The following is a 19,341-nucleotide window of genomic DNA, read 5'->3' as shown; positions in this document are numbered from 1 at the left end:
GAATTGACCGTCCTAGTATTGTATGTTCATTATTGTATTGGTCCTATTAATTATAACAACAACCACAGCTACATCAACGTCATATTAATAATAATAATAATTAGAAAAATAAGAAAGATTATTACTATTATCATTATTATTATTATTATAGTTTTTTGTTGTTGTTGCTGCAGTCGTATTGTGCATTCTTAATAATAATAATTATAATAATAATGATGATGATGATGATGATGACATAAGACATTCGTTTGAACATAACAGAACGGCACAGCCTTCGTCCCTGTAAATGAGTTCAAACGTTCAAACTCATTGAACTGTTTCTTCTGCTTTTTCGTGCAGTACCGTTTCTTGCCACCAGATGGCAATAAAGGTCTGCTTTAAAATAGTTGCGCTCAGACTGTCCGTACAGAGTGCAGGGACTGGACATCTGGACCTAAAGGCCAGACGCGTGGACCGCCGGTTACTCACCTGCTGGCGAGTATAAGGCCAGAACTTCCCGCCATCCCTTTAAATACTGCTTGGAGCGCTTGCTGTCACTGTTGTGTGGACTTTGCCGTGGACTTTGTTTGGCATGCAGACATTTTTAAAGCAGAGGCCTGGACTTAAAACTAATGTATTCCAGTAAAGTTTAGCTTAATAGATAAACACACACACACACACACACACACACACACACACACACACACACCGATCAGGCCTAACATCATGACCACCTCCTTGTCTCCACTTACTGTATAGCTGCACTTTGTAGTTGTACAGTTACAGACTGTAGTCCATCTGTTTCTCTGATACTCTGTTACCCTGTTCTTCAGTGGTCAGGACCCCCATGGACCCTCACAGAGCAGGTACTATTTGGGTGGTGGATCATTCACAGCGCTGCAGTAACGCTGACGTGGTGGTGTGTTAGTCTGTGTTGTGCTGGTCTGAATGGATCAGACACAGCAGTGCTGCTGGAGCTTTTCAACACCTTGTCCACTCACTGTCCACTCAGACACTCCTGCCTTGTCGGTCCACTTTGTAGATGTAAAGTCAGAGACGACAGCTCATCTGCTGCTGCACAGTTTGTGTTGGTCATCCTCTAGTCCTTCATCAGTGGTCACAGGACGCTGTTGGCTGGATATGTTTGGTTGGTGGACTGTTCTCAGTCCAGCAGCGACACTGAGGTGTTTAAAAACTCCAGCAGCACTGCTGTGTCTGATCCACTCAGACCAGCCCAACACACACTAACACACCACCACCACCACGTCAGTGTTACTGCAGTGCTGAGAGTGACCCACCACTGAAGACCACTGAAGAACAGGGTAACAAAGCATCAGAGAAGCATTAGGATCCCATCAAAAAAGTCAAAAAGCATTATAAAACCATCAGGAACCAATAGAAACACTCAGTGGTTTCTGTGGGGTGAGTTAGCAGGGAGTAAATGCATGTTTGTCCTCAGTCCAGCTGGCAAGGCTAATCATTATCCTAATGACGGTTAAGCCGCGTTAAAACGGGTGAATCCGTGCTGAATCCCGCGCGCGCGCCTGATATCTGAGTCTCTACAGTGAATCGTTTCACACCAAACTTCTCTGAATGATTCGGTTTACATCCCAGTGGCTGAAAGTTAAAATAGTTTGGCAGCAGTTGTGAAAAGCAGAGAAAAAACGCTAAGCCTTACAGTGCAGGGGCTCCAAACCTGGAGTGAAAACACTGAATTAAAGGTCTTTGCGTCTCGTCATTCTCGGCATCTGTCGCGTCTTGCAGGTGAATCGTTCCCAAAGCACAGCTAATTGAAGGCGTCGTGCAGCGCAGTCACACCCCGATTCGGTCCTCACAATGGCGTGACAGCATGGGAAACCCGAGAATAGAACCCTTTTCCAAACCAGTTCTATATAGAACCATATTCAACACATCTCTGTCAATATGCCAGCATGCAAAGGAACCATCTATGCATGAAATGTTTCTACATTGACTTTACGAAAGAACCTTCTGGGGTGCCTTTTGTGGTGATTGATAACACCTCACATACAGTACAACTAACATGTTTGGCAGTTTGATTAAATAAACAAACATGGACTACTGAAACGTACTGTATTCCAGGTTGGGGAACCAGCCTTTTGACTGGAAGGTCACCGGTTCGATCCCCCTGAGCCAAAAGGATGTGACTGAGGTGCCCTTGAGCAAGACACCTAACCCCCAACTGCATCCTGGGCGCTGTGGATAGGGCTGCCCATCGCTCCGGGCAAATGTGCTCACTGCCCTCTAGTGTGTGTCTTCACTAGTGTGTATGTAGTGTTTCACTGCACGGATGGGTTAGAATACGGAGGTTAAATTGCCCTGTTGTGGGACTAATAAGGGTCACTTCATCTCAGTCTATTTGTCCCCAGCAGTTTTCAGTAGCATGTCATGCCAGTTACTAATCTTAGTGGAGTAATTCTTAGTGTTAGTCATGTTGCATTGAGTCGGCCTTCGTTCACTCCAAACATTACTACATTTAAATATTTCCTGAGTCTCGTGTGACATGTTGGTTGTTATTCTCCACACACAATATCTAAGCCACATTTTCTTACTCATTTTCATCTCCAATAACGATTACATTTTGAAATACTCAGTTTCAGGATCGCTTCCAATCCACAAGTCAAACTCCGACCAGATTAGTTTTGAAACATCGGCCCCAGGAGGCCTTATTTATTATTCAAAACATAAAGTCCAAAAAAGTTTCCAGAAACCTCAAGGTCAGAATGCATGTCTGGTTTGCTTGATGTATGTGATTAGGAAGTGCAGTGAGCCTCTATCAATCAAACGCGCTCTCAGTGATGACAGCTCCATTGTGTGTTTGGGTGCATTTGAGGAGAATTTTCCTCAGGCTGACTGGTCTGAGCTCCAATGCTGGACGGTTAGCTTTGCCCCAGTGCTCAGACTCCGGTATGAAAACAGAACGGCTTTGGCAACAGAGCATATATATATTTTTAATCCAAATTTGCACATTATGTGGAATGAGAGAATCCTGGGGCTGAACTATAATGGAGAACATTGTATAGTTCTCCGATTGAATGAATACGTATGTTTTCTAATGTAGGTTCCTGTTGCTTAAAGTAGAAAACGCAGGCTTTAAAACTAAAAGGGAACTCGCACAAGCTGAAAGCTGAAAATGAGCCTGTGCCCGGGGTAAAAAGCCTGAGGTAAGGGTCTACTTCATCTCAATACGATTAAGAGCGCAGCAGGAAATGAGTCACTTGAAAAGCCTGGTTTCTCTGCCCACTGCCATATTGGTGACTTTTTAAATGTGTTTGGATTTAAAAAGTTATTAGAAGGAAAATGGCACACTTAATAACGGTTGCTTGAGGCTTCTTCACTCAGGGCAGGAGTTCTATTTAGAGTTGTTCTAAAATCTCATTCTTTAAAAAGATGGTTCTTCAAGGGTTCTTTAGTAAAAACAGTGGTTTTGCATAATGAAATTGTTTGTCAGATTGGTGAACGTGTTGTATATTAAAGCTGTAAGCCATGAGTGGCCATGGGTTGCTGCGATTTTATCACAGGGAAGGGTGTTCTTTGGCACGACACCAAGCAGAGTAAAACTCCCTTCCCTGTGATAAAATCGCAGGAACTCACTGCCTCAAGTGGTTTATTACTTTTATAAAACGGCAGCCAACATAAAATATATTAGAATACACATCCATCCATCCATCCATCCATCCATCCATCCATCCATCCATCCATCCATCCATCCATTATCTTCCGATTCTCCGGGGTTCAGGTCAGGGCAGCATCCTAAGCAATGACGCCCAGACCTCCCTTTCCCCAGCCACTTCCACCAGCTCTCCAAGGGGGATTCCGAGGCGCTCCCAGGCCAGCTGGGCGATATAGTCACGCCAGCATGTCCTGGGTCTTCCCCGGGGTCTCCTCCCAGGTGGACTTGCCTGTGACACCTCCTCAGGGGGGAATACACAGTGTTTAGATAATTATTTAAGTTATTATTTATAATAACTGTGTAACGTTGGGGAGTGATGATGAGACCGACGCATATGCGAAGAGAAGCGAGATTTATTAAGGGCAAATCCATTGTCAGGGTCTAGACAGTCCAGGGTCAATGAGCCAACATAGAGAGATCGGGGTACAGGCATGACAACAGAGGAGCACAGGACAAACACCACAGAAGCCGGAAGAAACAAACACCAAACAATTCAAACACTTCAATCAATACACTACACTTCAAACACAGACCAGCAAGGGTGTAGGGAAAACACAGGGCTCAAATACAACAGGGATAGCAATGGTTAACATTACACAGGTGGAAAACAGGTGGTTACAATCAGGGGCGGAGTCAAGAAACAAGGGGGCAGGACAGGGAAGAATCAAAACAAAGAAAGCACATGGACAAGTAAACAAAAGCACATGGAAGACTGAAACCAAAACAAAAGCACATGAATGACTGGGTATGGTATGGTAACCCTTGAAGAACCATCTTTTTTAAGTATGTAATTGACTGTAAAACTGTATTTGGTCACTGAAGATATGCTTTTATTAAAAGTTTACTACATACTAGACTAGACACTTTATTAGTGCTCTTACCAAAGCCGTATTCAGATGAGATTTTACCACAGCAGATTTTAGCCTCAGAGAATGTAAACGAACACTTCCATACTCCATACTTAAGAAGCTCCGCTTCAACCGAATGATCACATATTCACCAACATGTCATTTCTCAAGGGATTAATATAACCTGAGGTTATTTCTACTGCTCGTTTTATAGAAGGTAAAAGGTGCCAGAATCTCTTACAGTAGCGAGAGAGTATAGACGGTAATAATGACTGACATGGCACATTCAGGCGGGACAAAAATCCCAGAGAAGCGCTGACAAATATTACATCACCCTACATGTAAAAGTAAACCCATCTGAATATGGCTTAAAAAAGGACATAAAGAACAAAGTTGTAATAAAACTCATTCATTTGAAATGCCTAACTAAAGAGATAACTACAGTATATTCTGTAGCATTTAACTACTTGTTGTTCACAAAATGTTTAATCATTGAGTGAAATATCAATGCATACCTTCTATTATTTACTTTACAAAATGTCCATTGCAGTCTATACAGTATAAGTCAATAAAGCAATAAGGCATGAGTGGCTGTGGGTTGCTGCGATTTTAGCACGGGGAAGGGTAAAAACTCCCTTCGGTATTGGTGTTGCTGCTAATTTACCATTGAATGAAGAGAAGAACGTTCAATCACTGTAAACTGCAGACACATGATTTTTAAAAAACTTTTCCATATACCAATGAACATACATAACACAGCGCTGTTCAATGCAAAAGCTTTCAGTTTATAAGCACTCTTTGGCACCAAATTTCCACCATGAGTCGTCTGCCAGTCTGATGACCCCACTTTTCTCACACCGGGGCTGAATCTCAAATGGCTTCCTGCTCCCTACATAGTGCACTATGTCGAAATTGAAGTACTAACTCCAGTCGTTTGGGATTCATCTGCGTTCATACTCGACAAGCAGTGCGCTACCTGACAGCACACTATTTAGCTAGCTAGGGAGGGCGGAGCAGTTTGGGATTCAGCCTGGGTTTGATGCTACTTCTGACTGAAACATGGACATTGGTAATCCATTCAAGTGACATGTCTGGACTTTTATAATTGCCGTTTTTCAGTGAATCGTATCGTGAGCACTTTATTTCAAGCCTGTGATGTTAATGTTGGAGCTGTTTAGTGTGTTTGCCATCTGTTGTCTAGCTGATTAGCCTGGTTCTAGGTACAAAAATACGTTCTCAGCCCCTCAGTTTAAAGAGAAACGGGTTATTTCATCAGTACAGTCGGTGATCTGTGCGATCAGCATTAGAGTCAAAGATTAATCCATCAACAGCAGAAGGGTTTTTCTTGCACAATAATACAGACAATTCAGCTGCAGTGAGGCGGTCAGTGCCATGGTCTATTGTGGATTTTGCAACGGCTTCGAACGCAGCTCAGCCAATCAGATTTTAGGATCGGAACTATCCGTTCAATATAATATAAATTCATAATATGACGCAATTTCAAACGAATTGTAGTTTATGTAGAAGAGTCTTGCTGAAATCCTGCCCTTCATGCACACAACAGTTCTTAACATCCACAGAACTCAACATCTGTTCAGCCATCACAGAGCACAAACAGACAACACCCAATAATTATCCCCCTCCCCAAAACGGTGGGGCTTTCTCTCCGCCTGGCTGGGTAAGAATGAGAAGGCACTTATTTATCCAAACAGGGGCAATTCATCACTCTTACTTTTTATTTCCTCCCTAATAGATCAGTGACAGTTTGAGATATTTACACTAAGCAGAAGTAGAGAAAGTAACTTTCTCTAACGCACAAGTCCCTAATTGTTCAATATCAGAAGTTAGGTCTGAGCATTTTTGACCTCATGGGCAGCACCAGCTTGTCGCTATTACACTTTTCGCTACATTTTGATGCATCAAAACTGTATTTTGCTCCAAAGTTTTCAAAGTACAACTGAAGAAGTCATAATAACTATGTTTACATGCAGCCTCATAATCCGTTTATAAGCTGACTGATAGCTCAATCGGTATAGAACACATCCATTTATGCAACAGATAATTCCAGCCCTGCAAGCTGATTGCTTGAGAAGCGTTTCACCATAACATCACAGGTTTTCCACACACACTGTATCACTCTGCTGAGATGCCGTTGCTAAGCAACGACTTTGACAGCTGTAGGAGACGCTCAAGCCATTTGAACATTTTACTTCTTTGTGCACAAACTGAAAACGGACACTTTTAAGATCACATTTGACCGACAGCCGATTTGGTCAGACTCTGAAGATGGGACTACACTAAATTCCCAAACTGTCAGCTGGTCTGTGTAAGGAGCTGGAGAACGAACAGCCGGCTGTGCAGCGAGTGAGCGGAGTTCGTTACTCTGACGTAGCAACAAGCTGCTTGTTAAGGAACTATAATTTGGCAGAAGGAATTGCTAGCATTAAAACATATTAAATGCCAGGCGTGCAACCAAATCACGGCCGTGATGCTATTTTGCGAAAACACACACCTTCTTCTGTTCTATTGCTTAAGTATACACCTCAGTCAGAATGCCCCAGTCCGATTAAGGCCATTCAGAATACAGTTTCTATCCGATTGAGCGAGGTCGGTGATCCTGTAAATAATCTATTAAATAGGAAAATAATAACCATGTAAACGCCTGTATACAATTACATTCCCAGTCAAATGGCGGAGACAAAGTTTATGCTCTATTCTTTAAAAGAATAGCTTATGTCCAGCTTATGTGTCTCAGAACACAATGTCTTCCTCTCGGCCTTCTTTAATAAGTATATGTGAAGGACGAGTCTGACATCATTTTATAGGAATTAAAAAAACAAGCACTGCTCACTGCTGCTCATCTCACTCTGACTGGACTCACGTGATACTCATTGCCATGGTAACATGTACACTAAGCGGTTCTCTACCCATGTGTGTCATTTTGAATCAGATTACTTGTAGTGTGCATGTAAATGGAGATTTTTCATGTTGAGTAGAGAGAGCAATCGGATTGGCAATAATCTTTGCATGTAAACACAAGTGGGGGGGGGGCTTTTAAACAGCCGTTTTTCAGTGAATCATATTGTGAGTACTTTAATTCAAGCCTGTGATATTAATGGTTGAGTTGTTTGGCATGTTTGCTCTCTTTTAGCCTGTTAGCTAGCTGACCAGCCTAGTTCTAGTTAAGGAAATAAGTTTTCGATCAGGAAACCTTGTAGAAATTGTTAGTCTGGAGTGTCTATTTTTGAGCTGAAATTGCCATTATTATGATGGTGATTCATTCTGTTGGTTATTATGAGTAAAAATGATTAGTATAAGGCAAACATGTTTTTTTATTGATTTTCTGTCCTCTTGGATTCATGATCTGTGCTAAAACTTTGATACACAGCAAGACAGGCTTTATTTTTAATTGCAAATTGAGTTGCATATTTAATATCAGATATTTTTAATACTCAAAATCAATGTACATTGAAAAAGAGCTAGATATGATTTATTTTATAGTATGTCATATTTGTTATTTATATGTTAAAATGTGCTTAAGATGTGGTTTTGAGGGAACGAGGAAAAGGGCACTCATTGTGTTGAATGGGACACTCCAGTTTTATCACCTTTTGTCGACTTTTTTGGCCTGATATATTGGAATATGAAGGCCAAACAGCAGAGTAATAATACCAGGATTTAAGGTGATTTTCCGAGCCAGATTACTCACTGATGCTGATGTCACAGCTCAGTGACGTCATGCTTGCTGGTTAGGGGTGGGCCTGCTGGATGTCCTGATATGTGGATCAGGTTTGTACCTTAAACTGTTCTGAAGTTATGAAGGCTAGAACTTAGGAGGGTTAATTTTACCAAATCTGCTGAGTTAGTTAAGTTTACAATTTTCACTTTTAAGAGAATTATTCCAGTTGTTTCAGTGAGCAAAACAAGTGAGAAATAATTGGTATCAAATGACAGTGTGCTTCCATTAGCGATAGCTGGAATTACTGGGGCTTTCAAATGAAGGTCAATGCCTTGTGTCAATGCCAGTGAGGCTTCATTAGTAAAGCCTACACACATGAATTTCTCAGTTTGATGTTTGCTGTTTCGAAGCCCCTTTGACCAAAAGCTCCAGACAATTGCTCCAAACAAAAATGAAGGCAGCATCAGCCCAAAGATGACACTGTTACTTTCCTCCGCAGAGGCGACAGATCAGGGCAGCCGGCGGGAGCTGAAGGCCGTCCCGTTCATCAGCTACCTGTCCGACCTGCTGAAGTCCCAGCTGCTGTCAGATGACCTGGTGTCTGGTGTGGAGATCCGCTGCCAGGAGAAGGGCGTGTGCCCCACAGCGTGTCACCTATGCAGACAGGCAGGACGAGAAAGCCCCAGCCCCACCCCCGTCCTGATGGAGGTCAGCCGCATTGTGCCTCTCTACAGCCTTGTGCAAGACAATGTCACCAAAGAGGTGAGAGAGACAATCAAAACACAACACTTTTACAGTGTATGACTGTATATCGTTGTTGCCGGAGCAAAACCACGTATCACCAAAAAGGTAACTTTACAGGAGAAGGAAAAAACCTACTTCACTTTTAATGTAAGTCAGTGGAACCAGACGTCTTTCCAAGTCATTTTGGGTCGTTTCCTTTGGTCCATTCATCATGAAATTTACACTCAATATAAAGAACAACAGGTACTTTCAAACGATATCAAAAGCTGAAAAAACGTCAAAAATGGAGATACGAGGTTTTGTTCTGACTGCAGCGATATGCAAACTGTACCGGTCACAAGTTTGGGCACATGAATCTTGATCTAATGGTTTATAGATGATTGCTTGACATTTTTCGAAGATTAGTGTGTGAAGAGTTCGTGTAGACCAAAAAAAAAAGGTCCAAAGTTTTGACTGGTACTGAAGATCAATGCCACAGTGGCACGTCTTTCCTAGGGCGTTTTCACACTTGTCCCGAATAGCTTGGGTCACAACCAGGACCAGTTCTGGACTTGTTTTAAGGAGGTTCGTTTCCACACTGGGAATTTTCTTTGGATTCCATGCATCATCTTTGTGTGCTTAGTTGGCCAATTGGTAGAGAATACCCTTCAACACTTGAACATTTGGGGGTAGCACTTGTTGGATGTCCTTGCTCAGGATCTAGGGCTGAAATATGAATCATTTTTACATCGAAATCACAATTTCATCAAGTGCATTTATCAAATCACAAGACATTTACAGCATTTACATTTACAGCATTACGCAGTCACTCTTATCTACAAAAAGTGCTTTGTTGTCTTAGAAAGACAGGGAGATTCATTCGAAAGAGGCCCCGAATATTCATTAATAACTCTCGCTAGGATGAAGCGATCTGAAGGAAACAATATGCAATGAGCTCCTCAGTATATGGAGCTTTGAACAAGCCGGGATGCCCCTGCGTCGGAGAGATGGGGTAGGCGGCGGACGGCCTTCGCGACGTTTAACCTAAAATAAGAGATACTTTTTTTAATCCCACAAATGGGGAAATTCCACCTCTGCATTTAACCCCTCCGTGAAGTGAAACACCACATACACACTAGTGAGCACACACACTAGGGGGCACTGAGCACACTTGCTCGGAGTGGTGGGCAGCCTTATTCACGGCGCCCGGGGAGCAATTGGGGGTTAGGTGTCTTGCTCAAGGACACCTCAGTCATGGACTGTCGGTGCTGGGGATCGAACCCTAACCTCCAGCCCATGACTGCCCCAATGCTGCCCCCAACTACCTCTCTAATGCTTGTTGATATGTTCAGGAACATATAGCATCGAAATGTGTCTGACAGAAAAAGGAGATCACTTCCAGCATCGCATGTAATGCAATCCATTACACATACATCAAGGTATGTAGTGTATTTTTGGTTCAGATTGCTTCATCCTAACGGGAGTTACAGCAGAATATTCAGGGCCTCTTTCGAGTGAATCTCCCTGCACCTTTGCTAGTTATAAATAGGTGAGAGACAAAACTAGTCCTGAGCTCAGATGTGGAGGGAACCAAAAGCCCATGTTGATACCCCGAGAAAAAGAAGCAGAATTAAATACAATCCAGTACATTTCAATAAGTACTTAACTTAGCGCTCAGTGCTGTACGACCTGCAGTTTTAGTTCTAGAATACTTCATCCACAATGTCGTGTTTTTAATCTAATAACGTAGAGCTTGTGAGCAGCCTGCAGATGAGTTGGACGAATCAGAAGTACATGCGACATCACAACTAACTGGTTTCTGACACACTTAGTTTGCCAGAAAAGTGGATATTCTGGTCGTTTTTGCCCAAAAAAACAAACCTGGAAGTTAATTTAAAGGAAAATAATGGGAATTAAAATACAATTGCAATATTAGACAAACAAAATCATGTTTTTTTTTGTCTTGAAATAGTCTTGATAAAATAAACAAGTCCTTTTGAAGTGAGCCCTAGTCTGCTTTTTCAAGAGAACCAGGAACTGGCTGTCTGTACTGCTCCCAGGCTTGAAAACAGCTTGACCGAATGTACTGAACTCTGGGGGGACTGGAAAAAAAGTTCATTTTAAGAGAGAAAAAGAAAGAGAGAATGTGATAGGGGTGTTAACTTGTATGCAATCATGTTTATAGACTGCAGCTGACGTCAAAAAGGTAGAAAAAGATAGAAAAAGGTGACGTAATTTGTCTAAACCTTTCATTTGGTACTTGATTACCACAGCTGAAACGAAACCCATCCTATTATTGCATTAAATTAACCACATCTAGAGACTGTAATCCAGTAAATATAGAGTCATTGTTTTCCTGCAGGTCACATATATAAGCTGTTGTAATGAAGCTTTCTCAGGAAATTAAAGAAGTATGAGGATCTTATTAAAAAATAACCGGTTTTTATTGCAGTTCATGCCCCAGCCCAGTGGTTAAAGGCACAGCTATAAAATTGTCCAGCAGATGGCGTGAAAGATTTGCTTTCTAAGTCAGAAGTTCAGTTCTTGTTTGAGGGATATTATGGAAAGAGAAAATAAAAGGGCAGCCCGAGAGAGTGTAAGAAAGAGAGAAAGCATGTTGGTTGTACAGCCTTGCACCTTCCCCTCATCACAGACTGAGAAATATGACATATTCTGTCCTCAAGGAGGAGACACTTATTCAATTAGCAGCCCAGTAGCTACTGTATCTTCTGAGTCACTGAGTTAATGAGGATATTAAATCGTGTTTGGAGCAGATTGCCATTGCTCTCGTTTTTCCGCATCATCCCTCTCTCCGCTGACGTCTAGGAGGATGCAATTAGCCGGCGTCTGTTTGTGCTGCAGCGTTACGAGGCAGACACAAGAGTGAGTCAGAAACCAAATGGCCCGCTTTGGCCCGGCACGTCCATGACAGCTTCAAAACCAGGGGAGTGGGACGTTCTCCTCGTTTCTGCTGCTAATTATGTGTCTGACTAAAGTCGTAGCAAAGTGACAGGGTGTGTGTGTGTGTGTGTGTGTGTGTGTGTGTGTGTGTGTGTCTGTTTGTTTGTTTTTATACATTTTCAGAAATATATACTCATCAGATTCAGCAGTTAGCCACACAGTTCTTTATATATATATATATATAACAGCCTGTATAATTCTGAAAGATTGAAAAACAGCCATGTAAAATTGAATGACGACTTGAACGGATCAACAAAAATATTCCAAAAAGACTTTGAATAAAATCTTGTTCCATTAACTTCCATCCAAAGTTAATGACATCTTTTCTTTCTCCTGTAAAGTTACTTTTTTGGAGATGTAAGGTTTTGTCCTGACAGTGAGGACATATTATACATATGGATTCTGACAAGGGCCTGTATATATGTGTGTGTGTGTGTGTGTGTGTGTGTGTGTGTGTGTAGAGGGCAGGGTGGGTTGGGCACAGCACAAAGCGATGGCCTCAGTACGTGTCACTAATAACAAAAGGCTGGACGGTGCGGGAGAATGAAGATCGATAGCAGACGGTCTCTAGTGGGAGACTGTCAATAGGTAAACAAACAGAAATGTGCAGACTCCATGCAAACCCACACACACACACACACACACACACACACACACACACACACACACACACACTCATTCAAACACATTCAATCTTTATCATACGCATACAGTGCTGTGCAAAAGTCAGAGACCACCCTTCATTTATTTCATTTTCATTCAGAGTTATTCAGTTTTCAGGAGCTATTTCAGGAGATTTGATATTAGATAATCTCCTTCCATAAGGAAATGGAAAATGGGTCTCTCGACAACTGTGCGAGACCTGGTGGACCATCAGATGCTTAAAGTTTTCATGTTTGAGAGAGGAGAACATCAAGCTCTGCTCTTACTTCAGACCTGAAAATATCCATAGAGCTAAGAATAATGGACTCCCCTCCACCATAGCCCTGACCTCAACCTCACTGAATGAGTTCGGGATGATTTGGATCACAAGAAGCAGTGAATGCTAGATCATCTTCTAAGACGTATGGAAAAAAAAACTTCTTTTAAAAACTGAAAGCAAGTCTCATGAAAAGAATTGAAGCTAAAATATTGTGGTGATGAAAAATGAGTGTACTTACTGACCATTTTCATTGGAAATTATATAAATGAAGGGTGGTTTCTCACGTTTCAATAGTACTGTACAAACATGCAGGTACACACACTCTTTCATAATCTCACATCAACACACACCCATACAGCAGACTGGTGGTCCAGTCATTTAGAAGGCTCTAGATTAAGTAGATGTTATTGAGTCCATCAAACTCCAGGAAATAAGCAGATGTGTCTTGGTTGAGTTTCTGAAGAGAAGAGCAACAGTAAAATGCTGATCAGATACAGAGAGACTGGAGAGTGCACTCACACAGCAAGAGAGCATCCTCAGCCCTCAGTCACAGCATCCAGACAACCTGTAATCCAAGAGCCATTACCATTATCAGACAGGAGTTCCTAGTCATGGCTCTGGAACATCCCTACAGTGCTGATATTAGGCTACATTCACATTACAAGCCTCGTTGCTCAAATCTGATTGTTTGCTCAAATCCGATCTCTCTGACACGATGGTTCGCACTCGTTTAGGTAAGTGATTCAAATCTGTCATTAATGTGGTGAACTGACCACATTAGTCCTGAACTGACCCTCATGAGCTCCTCCTACTCAGTAACGTCACGTGACTGAATCACTGCATCATCAGTACAAACTAACGAGCAGAACGAGCTTCGCTGAGAAGATCATTAACTCTGATCAGCTCTCCGCTTCATTATTAGAGTGAGATGGAAGTGAAAAAGGTGAGATGAGCTGCTTTTCCCCCGTGTATAGGCTTTAACTTGCGCTGCTGCCATGGTAACGCTGAGTGATGGCGGGGATAAAAGCCCGTGAATTCCAATCTTAGCGTCACATTAAGGGCCCACGGCCACAAATCCGACCACATATGAAAGTGGCTCAGATCGGATTTGAAAAGATCAGATTTGCGTGTTTACACAGCTCTGAAAACATCAGATCTAAATCACATTAGGGCAAAAAATCTTTGTGCCACTTTAACCTGGTAATGTGAACGCAGCCTTAGTGGTTGTCCTGCTGTGACATAACTGAATCAACTCATCAGCCCTTAACCAAACCTTTCCATGGTTAATCTGGCTCAGGAGAGACCGCACTCAGCTGCTTTAAGGGGCCCAGGATGAGCATTGCACCCACACTGCAACACTGACGTGGTGGTGGTGTGTTAGTGTGTGTTGTGCTGGTATGAGTGGATCAGACACAGCAGTGCTACTGGAGTTTTTAAACACTGTGTCCACTCACTGTCCACTCTATTAGATGCACCTGCGTTGTTGGTCCACCCTGCAGATGTAAAGCCAGATGTTGCTGTGCAGTATGAGCTAATCTTCCTATACTCCTTCATCAGTGGTCACAGGACGCTGCCCACAGGACGCTGTTGGTTGGATATTTTTGGTTGGTGGACTATTCTCAGTCCAGCAGTGACACGGATGTGTTTAGAAACTCCAGCAGTGCTGCTGTCTGATCCACTCAGACCAGCTGTGGTGGTGGAGACTTGGAGCCTCCCTCACCACTGCCCACATAGGTGTGAGCTGCTCCTCTCCCTCGATTGAGAGCAGCTCATGGACACCTTTTAAAACGAGATCCCACTGGTGAGCAGAGAGAGGACACTGGCCACGAGGCTGAATGCAGACCAGAGAGAGCAAGACAAGAAGGGACTTCGCAAGCCGATGCTGAGTAAGTGGTCGAAGATTTGAGTTTGGGTTTTGTTTTGTTTTAAATTATGTAAGTGTGTTCACTCACGCTGGTGTGTGTGTGTGTGTGTGTGTGTGTGTGTGTGTGTGTCTCTGAGCTCTTGTTGGGTTTCCGTGTCAGTGTGCCTCGGCCCCTCCCCCGCCGGCTGGGCCACACAGCGCAACACACACTAATACACAACCACCACCACGTCAGTCTTACTGCAGTGCTGAGAATGATCCTCCGCCCAAATAGTGCCTGCTCTGAGGGTCCATGGGGGTCCAATAATGTTATGCCTAATTGTTGTATATTACTGTGCACCTTGAACATCTTGATCAATCACAGTTCCAAACGTGTGTATGTTCTGATCAGTCCAGGTATTCATGTAAGCCAGTAAATTATTTTAGTCAGAATAATGCAGAGCCCTTTGATTCACCAATATGGCTTTAAAATACTATAATTCATATTTCGCTCACAGTGTTTAGCAATATAATCCCAAATATCGCAACACTAGTACCTGCATCTGATAAACCAATGAACTTACATCAGTGGACTGTTGCGAACAAGGAACCTGCAGTCCTGACCAGCAGAATCACAGATAGCCCCTGCTCTTTGGTCAATGGTTTGGCAGCTATAGGAATGGGATCAAACAGTGCCTGTCATTTATACCAGCACAGGACGTCCAGTCAGTGGACCTAACCTGCGAGGTTGCTTACAAGGCTGCCTGGTTTCTGACGAGGCATGTCAACCCTATCACCGTGTCAATCTGACCATCATGGAGCCAGGCTGGGATAGGATTACTATCGGGAATTAGCCGGCTGCTTCCTTCAAAAACACTGTACCGGAAAAATAGGCCTCAGCAGGATCAAAAACACCAAACCAGCCAGGCTTCTCATGTGACAGTTTTGATCCTGTTTTCATCACGGTGGCCCCAACCGACTGCACACACACAGCCATACGGTCTGTCAAACAAAGACACACACAAAACAGTGTGAGCTCTATGCATCTCCATCCTGGAGGATATCTCCTGTGTAATGCAAAGATTATGGGGGTTACTTATGGGATTTATGAAGAGAGGCAAAGAATTAGGGAGCATTTTTCCCATACCTGTCGTCATGGACTGTTGAGCTACTTTGATTAACCCTTCCATGTCTAATAATATCACTGCTGATTTGCTACACCTAATTAAGTGTAATTACATTGTTGTATAATGTCTTACTTTGACGTTCAGCTTTTGGAAAATTCTAAGGCAAATGTGGATGTTTTTGTATCTGCCGTAATCCGTTCTTAGGTTTTAGAATTTATTATTTGGGATCCATTTTGGAACAGGATTATTAATTATTTACCGCCCCAAAAATGATGGTGAAGCCAGACACGGCGTTTTAATGAAACATATTATGTTAAACCACTGCTAAAAATGTGTAAAACTAGTCTTTGTACTTGAACACCTATATACATACACCCGTGTACATACACTCATAATTGCCTTTGATTTTTATTTTTGAAATACATAAGCATTAATTAAGCAGTAGAACCTGAGAGGGAGCGTGTTATCACGAAATAACATCCCGGCTGTGATTTGGTGGCCGTAGATCATCACAGCCGTGATGTTATAGCCATAACTCCCTCCTCGAGTTTCTACTGCTTTAATACAACAGTTAAATAAATACAGTAAGAAATGAATAAACTGGCCGTGAACGCGGCGTTTAATATGTTTTAATGTTCAGTTCCTTCCTCCTAATTATAGCTCCTTAACGAGCAGCTCGTTGCTACGTCAGAGTAACGAGCTCCGCCCACTCTCTGGCAGTTCGTTCTCCAGCTCCTTACACTAAATTCCCAAACTGGCGTCACCACTGAGCAGCTTTTCTGTGTTTTATTGGGTCAGTTTTACGGCTCAGTCTGATTTGGTCCGACTCTGAAGATCAGACACGTTTGGCGAATGGTGTTGGGTTCGTTTCTGGCTGATTCCAGGTTGTTCAGCTGGTCTTCTGTCACAGCTGCCGACTGAAAAGCTGCTCAGTGGTGACGACAGTTTGGGAATTTAGTGGAGTCTCATCTTCAGAGTCGGACCAAATCGGCTGTCGGCCAAATATGATCTTAAAAGTGTCCGTTTTCTGTTTGTGCGCATAGTAAGAAGTACAAACACGTCAAACTTGTTGCTTAGCAACGTCGTTTTTACAGGAGTGATACAGTGTTTGTGAAAAAGCTGTATATGTTATGGCGAAATATCAGGAATTAGAACGCTTCCCAACCAATCGGCTTGCTTGGCCCGGAAACGAACTGTTGTATAATACACCAATAACACATGTTCATGGTTTTCCTGGATTCACACCACCTGACTTGTAAACTCAAAACTTTGTGAAAAGGCCACAAAGGTCACATGCAATATGCTGCCTATTCTTTCTGAGAAACATGCCAGAATAAAAGTCCTTGGTGCTTGTATTGTAGAAGAGTAAAATAAATATGTTTAAATGTAATTATTGAATTGTTTGATAGGAAAATAATGGACACAAAAATGCACATTACGTGATTGACTCTTGATTGATTGCTCTGTATGAACAGGTTCCTGTCTGTATTCATCTTCCCGCTTTTGTTTCGATGTCAAAAAAGAAGAAAGAAAAAATCGGATACTTTTTCTTTCAGCAAAATGAGGCTGTATGCTCAAAATAACTTTTTATTAAATTCAAATCATAAAAGCCTTTCTTCTTTTTCTCACAAATGTGCTGAATGTTTGTGAAACTTTCCCGTCTGCTAGTGAGAAGCTGTTAATGTAAAAACATGACGTGCTTTTGTTACAGTATAACTGTGAAGCGTTAGCACTTTTTTTTTCTCCAAAGACAAACCCACTGTCAAGATTGTTTATATATTAGATTACAACTTTTCAGAAGTTGTTAACACTCAAGCGTCTAGCTTTGGCTTTACGCCGTGCTAGGCCACACTATTATTACCCTGTTAGTACCCTCGGAGTGAGAGTTCATAGAAACCCCATAATCCGTTTTATGGGACGAGTGGATTTCTCCTAATGAAATCTCACTCTTGGCCGCTGACACAAAGCAAAGAGAAAAACAAGCAATTAGGCTTCAGTCAGATATCCCTGTTTACTGATCCAGACGAATGAGCGCACTGATAAACCAATAAGCTAACATCAGTGGAGGCTGCCAACAAGGAGCTCGTAGTCACGACCCAGTGGGATGATGGAGGGCCTTTTCAACAAGGCGTACTGCTCGCTGACTCATAGCTCTGTATATATCTCCAGACGGCTGTCATAAGCAGCTTCCCTGGCCGGTTTCTGCTTACAGACACCTCGGCTGAAGCCCGGGGAAGTTCTCAGTGCTCAGAGTCGACTCCTACTTTGTCTGCAAATCGTGTCAGGAGAAATCTTGAATTAAAAGCTTATTGGGACACTTTTTTATAAGCTTTTTTCATGATTCTTGTATGTGTAGAGGCGATAGGGCTTGCAGGAGGTTAATGGATGGATGCTAGTTACTCGAGAAAGTGCTTACCCAGAGTGTGGGCCCTCAAAAGCCTGGCAAATCCAATATATTCAGTCTGGTAGAAAGACTTTAATGGTGCTCCTATGAGTGTTTGACCACTAAGCTCAGGTGGAGAGCAAAAAATAATTTTCCTGGGTTTACAGAGAGCTGGCCGAAATCCACTTAAAGCAGTGGTCCACATGATATTTTTATAGTGGGCACAGCCTGTAGGGAAAGGGCTTTTGTCTTTAATTGATATTGTCATTAATAGCTGGTACTCTATTCGTTTTGCTGACATTGCATTGTCAGTATTTGTGGTAGACAGAGTGTTTGCCAAGATGTTAGTTAAATGTAGTGTTATTTATATATATATATATATATATATATATATATATATATATATATATATATATATATATATATATATATATATATATATTCTTAACACTTTATAAGCTATTGGTTATGGCTATCAAACTAACTCCACTAACTAGCTGACTTTTTCTAGCTAAAGCTAAAACTTTATTCTCAAGGCTCTCAGCAGCTTCTTTGTTTGAAAAGTACCTCTTGATTTTCTTAGCAGTGTGCTTGGGGTCTTTATCTTGTTGTACAAGGGTCTTCCCAATCAGACATTTTCCAGAGTATTTCCACTCAAATTGGTTTTTACTTGTAAAGCAAAACTTCTTCAGTAAAAACTTCAGTTGTAACTAAATCACCAACTCCAGATGTTGCACTGAGCCTCCACCTTGCTTGTCTGATGGTTGTAGATATGGTTTGAAGACCCCCAAAGATCTTTGAAAAGCTCAAATTTAGTTTTATTAGCTCATAAAACTGTATTCCACATCTCAGATCTTGAGCTTTGGTGTTCTAGTCCAAATTTAGTTTTGCACTAATTTACTTTTCTCAATGATGTCTTTTTGACAGCTATACATCCTTTCAGACCTGTAGCTTTGAGATATCTTATAGCGGAAGGATGGACAGAGTGGAGCTTGATTTTCTCTTATCTCTCGAAGATGAAAGTACTGCTTATCTGATGGTGACCATTTTGGTGGTCATCCAGGTCCAAGGTTTTTTATGGCACATCCAATTAAGTTCTGGCTTCTATCCTTTGTTTTTATAACATAATTTAATTAAAATGAATGACTCATTTTTTTTTCTTGTGGGCACCAAAAGCCCATAAGC

The 19,341-nt window shown here is 42.0% G+C and overlaps 1 protein-coding gene across 2 annotated transcripts in view; it reads left to right on the top strand.

Annotated features, from left to right (window-relative positions):
- LOC108442885 (astrotactin-2) overlaps positions 1-19,341 on the top strand; it is a 759,455-nt gene that overhangs the window by 640,678 nt on the left and 99,436 nt on the right. For both annotated transcript variants that reach the window (XM_037533175.1, XM_037533174.1), the window contains exon 17: positions 8,697-8,959. In XM_037533175.1, the coding sequence (XP_037389072.1) occupies positions 8,697-8,959 (263 nt within the window). The remainder of the gene's footprint in view (positions 1-8,696; positions 8,960-19,341) is intronic.

This window comes from Pygocentrus nattereri, chromosome 23 (genome assembly GCF_015220715.1).
Source record: "Pygocentrus nattereri isolate fPygNat1 chromosome 23, fPygNat1.pri, whole genome shotgun sequence".
NCBI lineage: Eukaryota > Metazoa > Chordata > Actinopteri > Characiformes > Serrasalmidae > Pygocentrus > Pygocentrus nattereri.
This window is presented reverse-complemented; position numbering and strand designations above follow the sequence as displayed.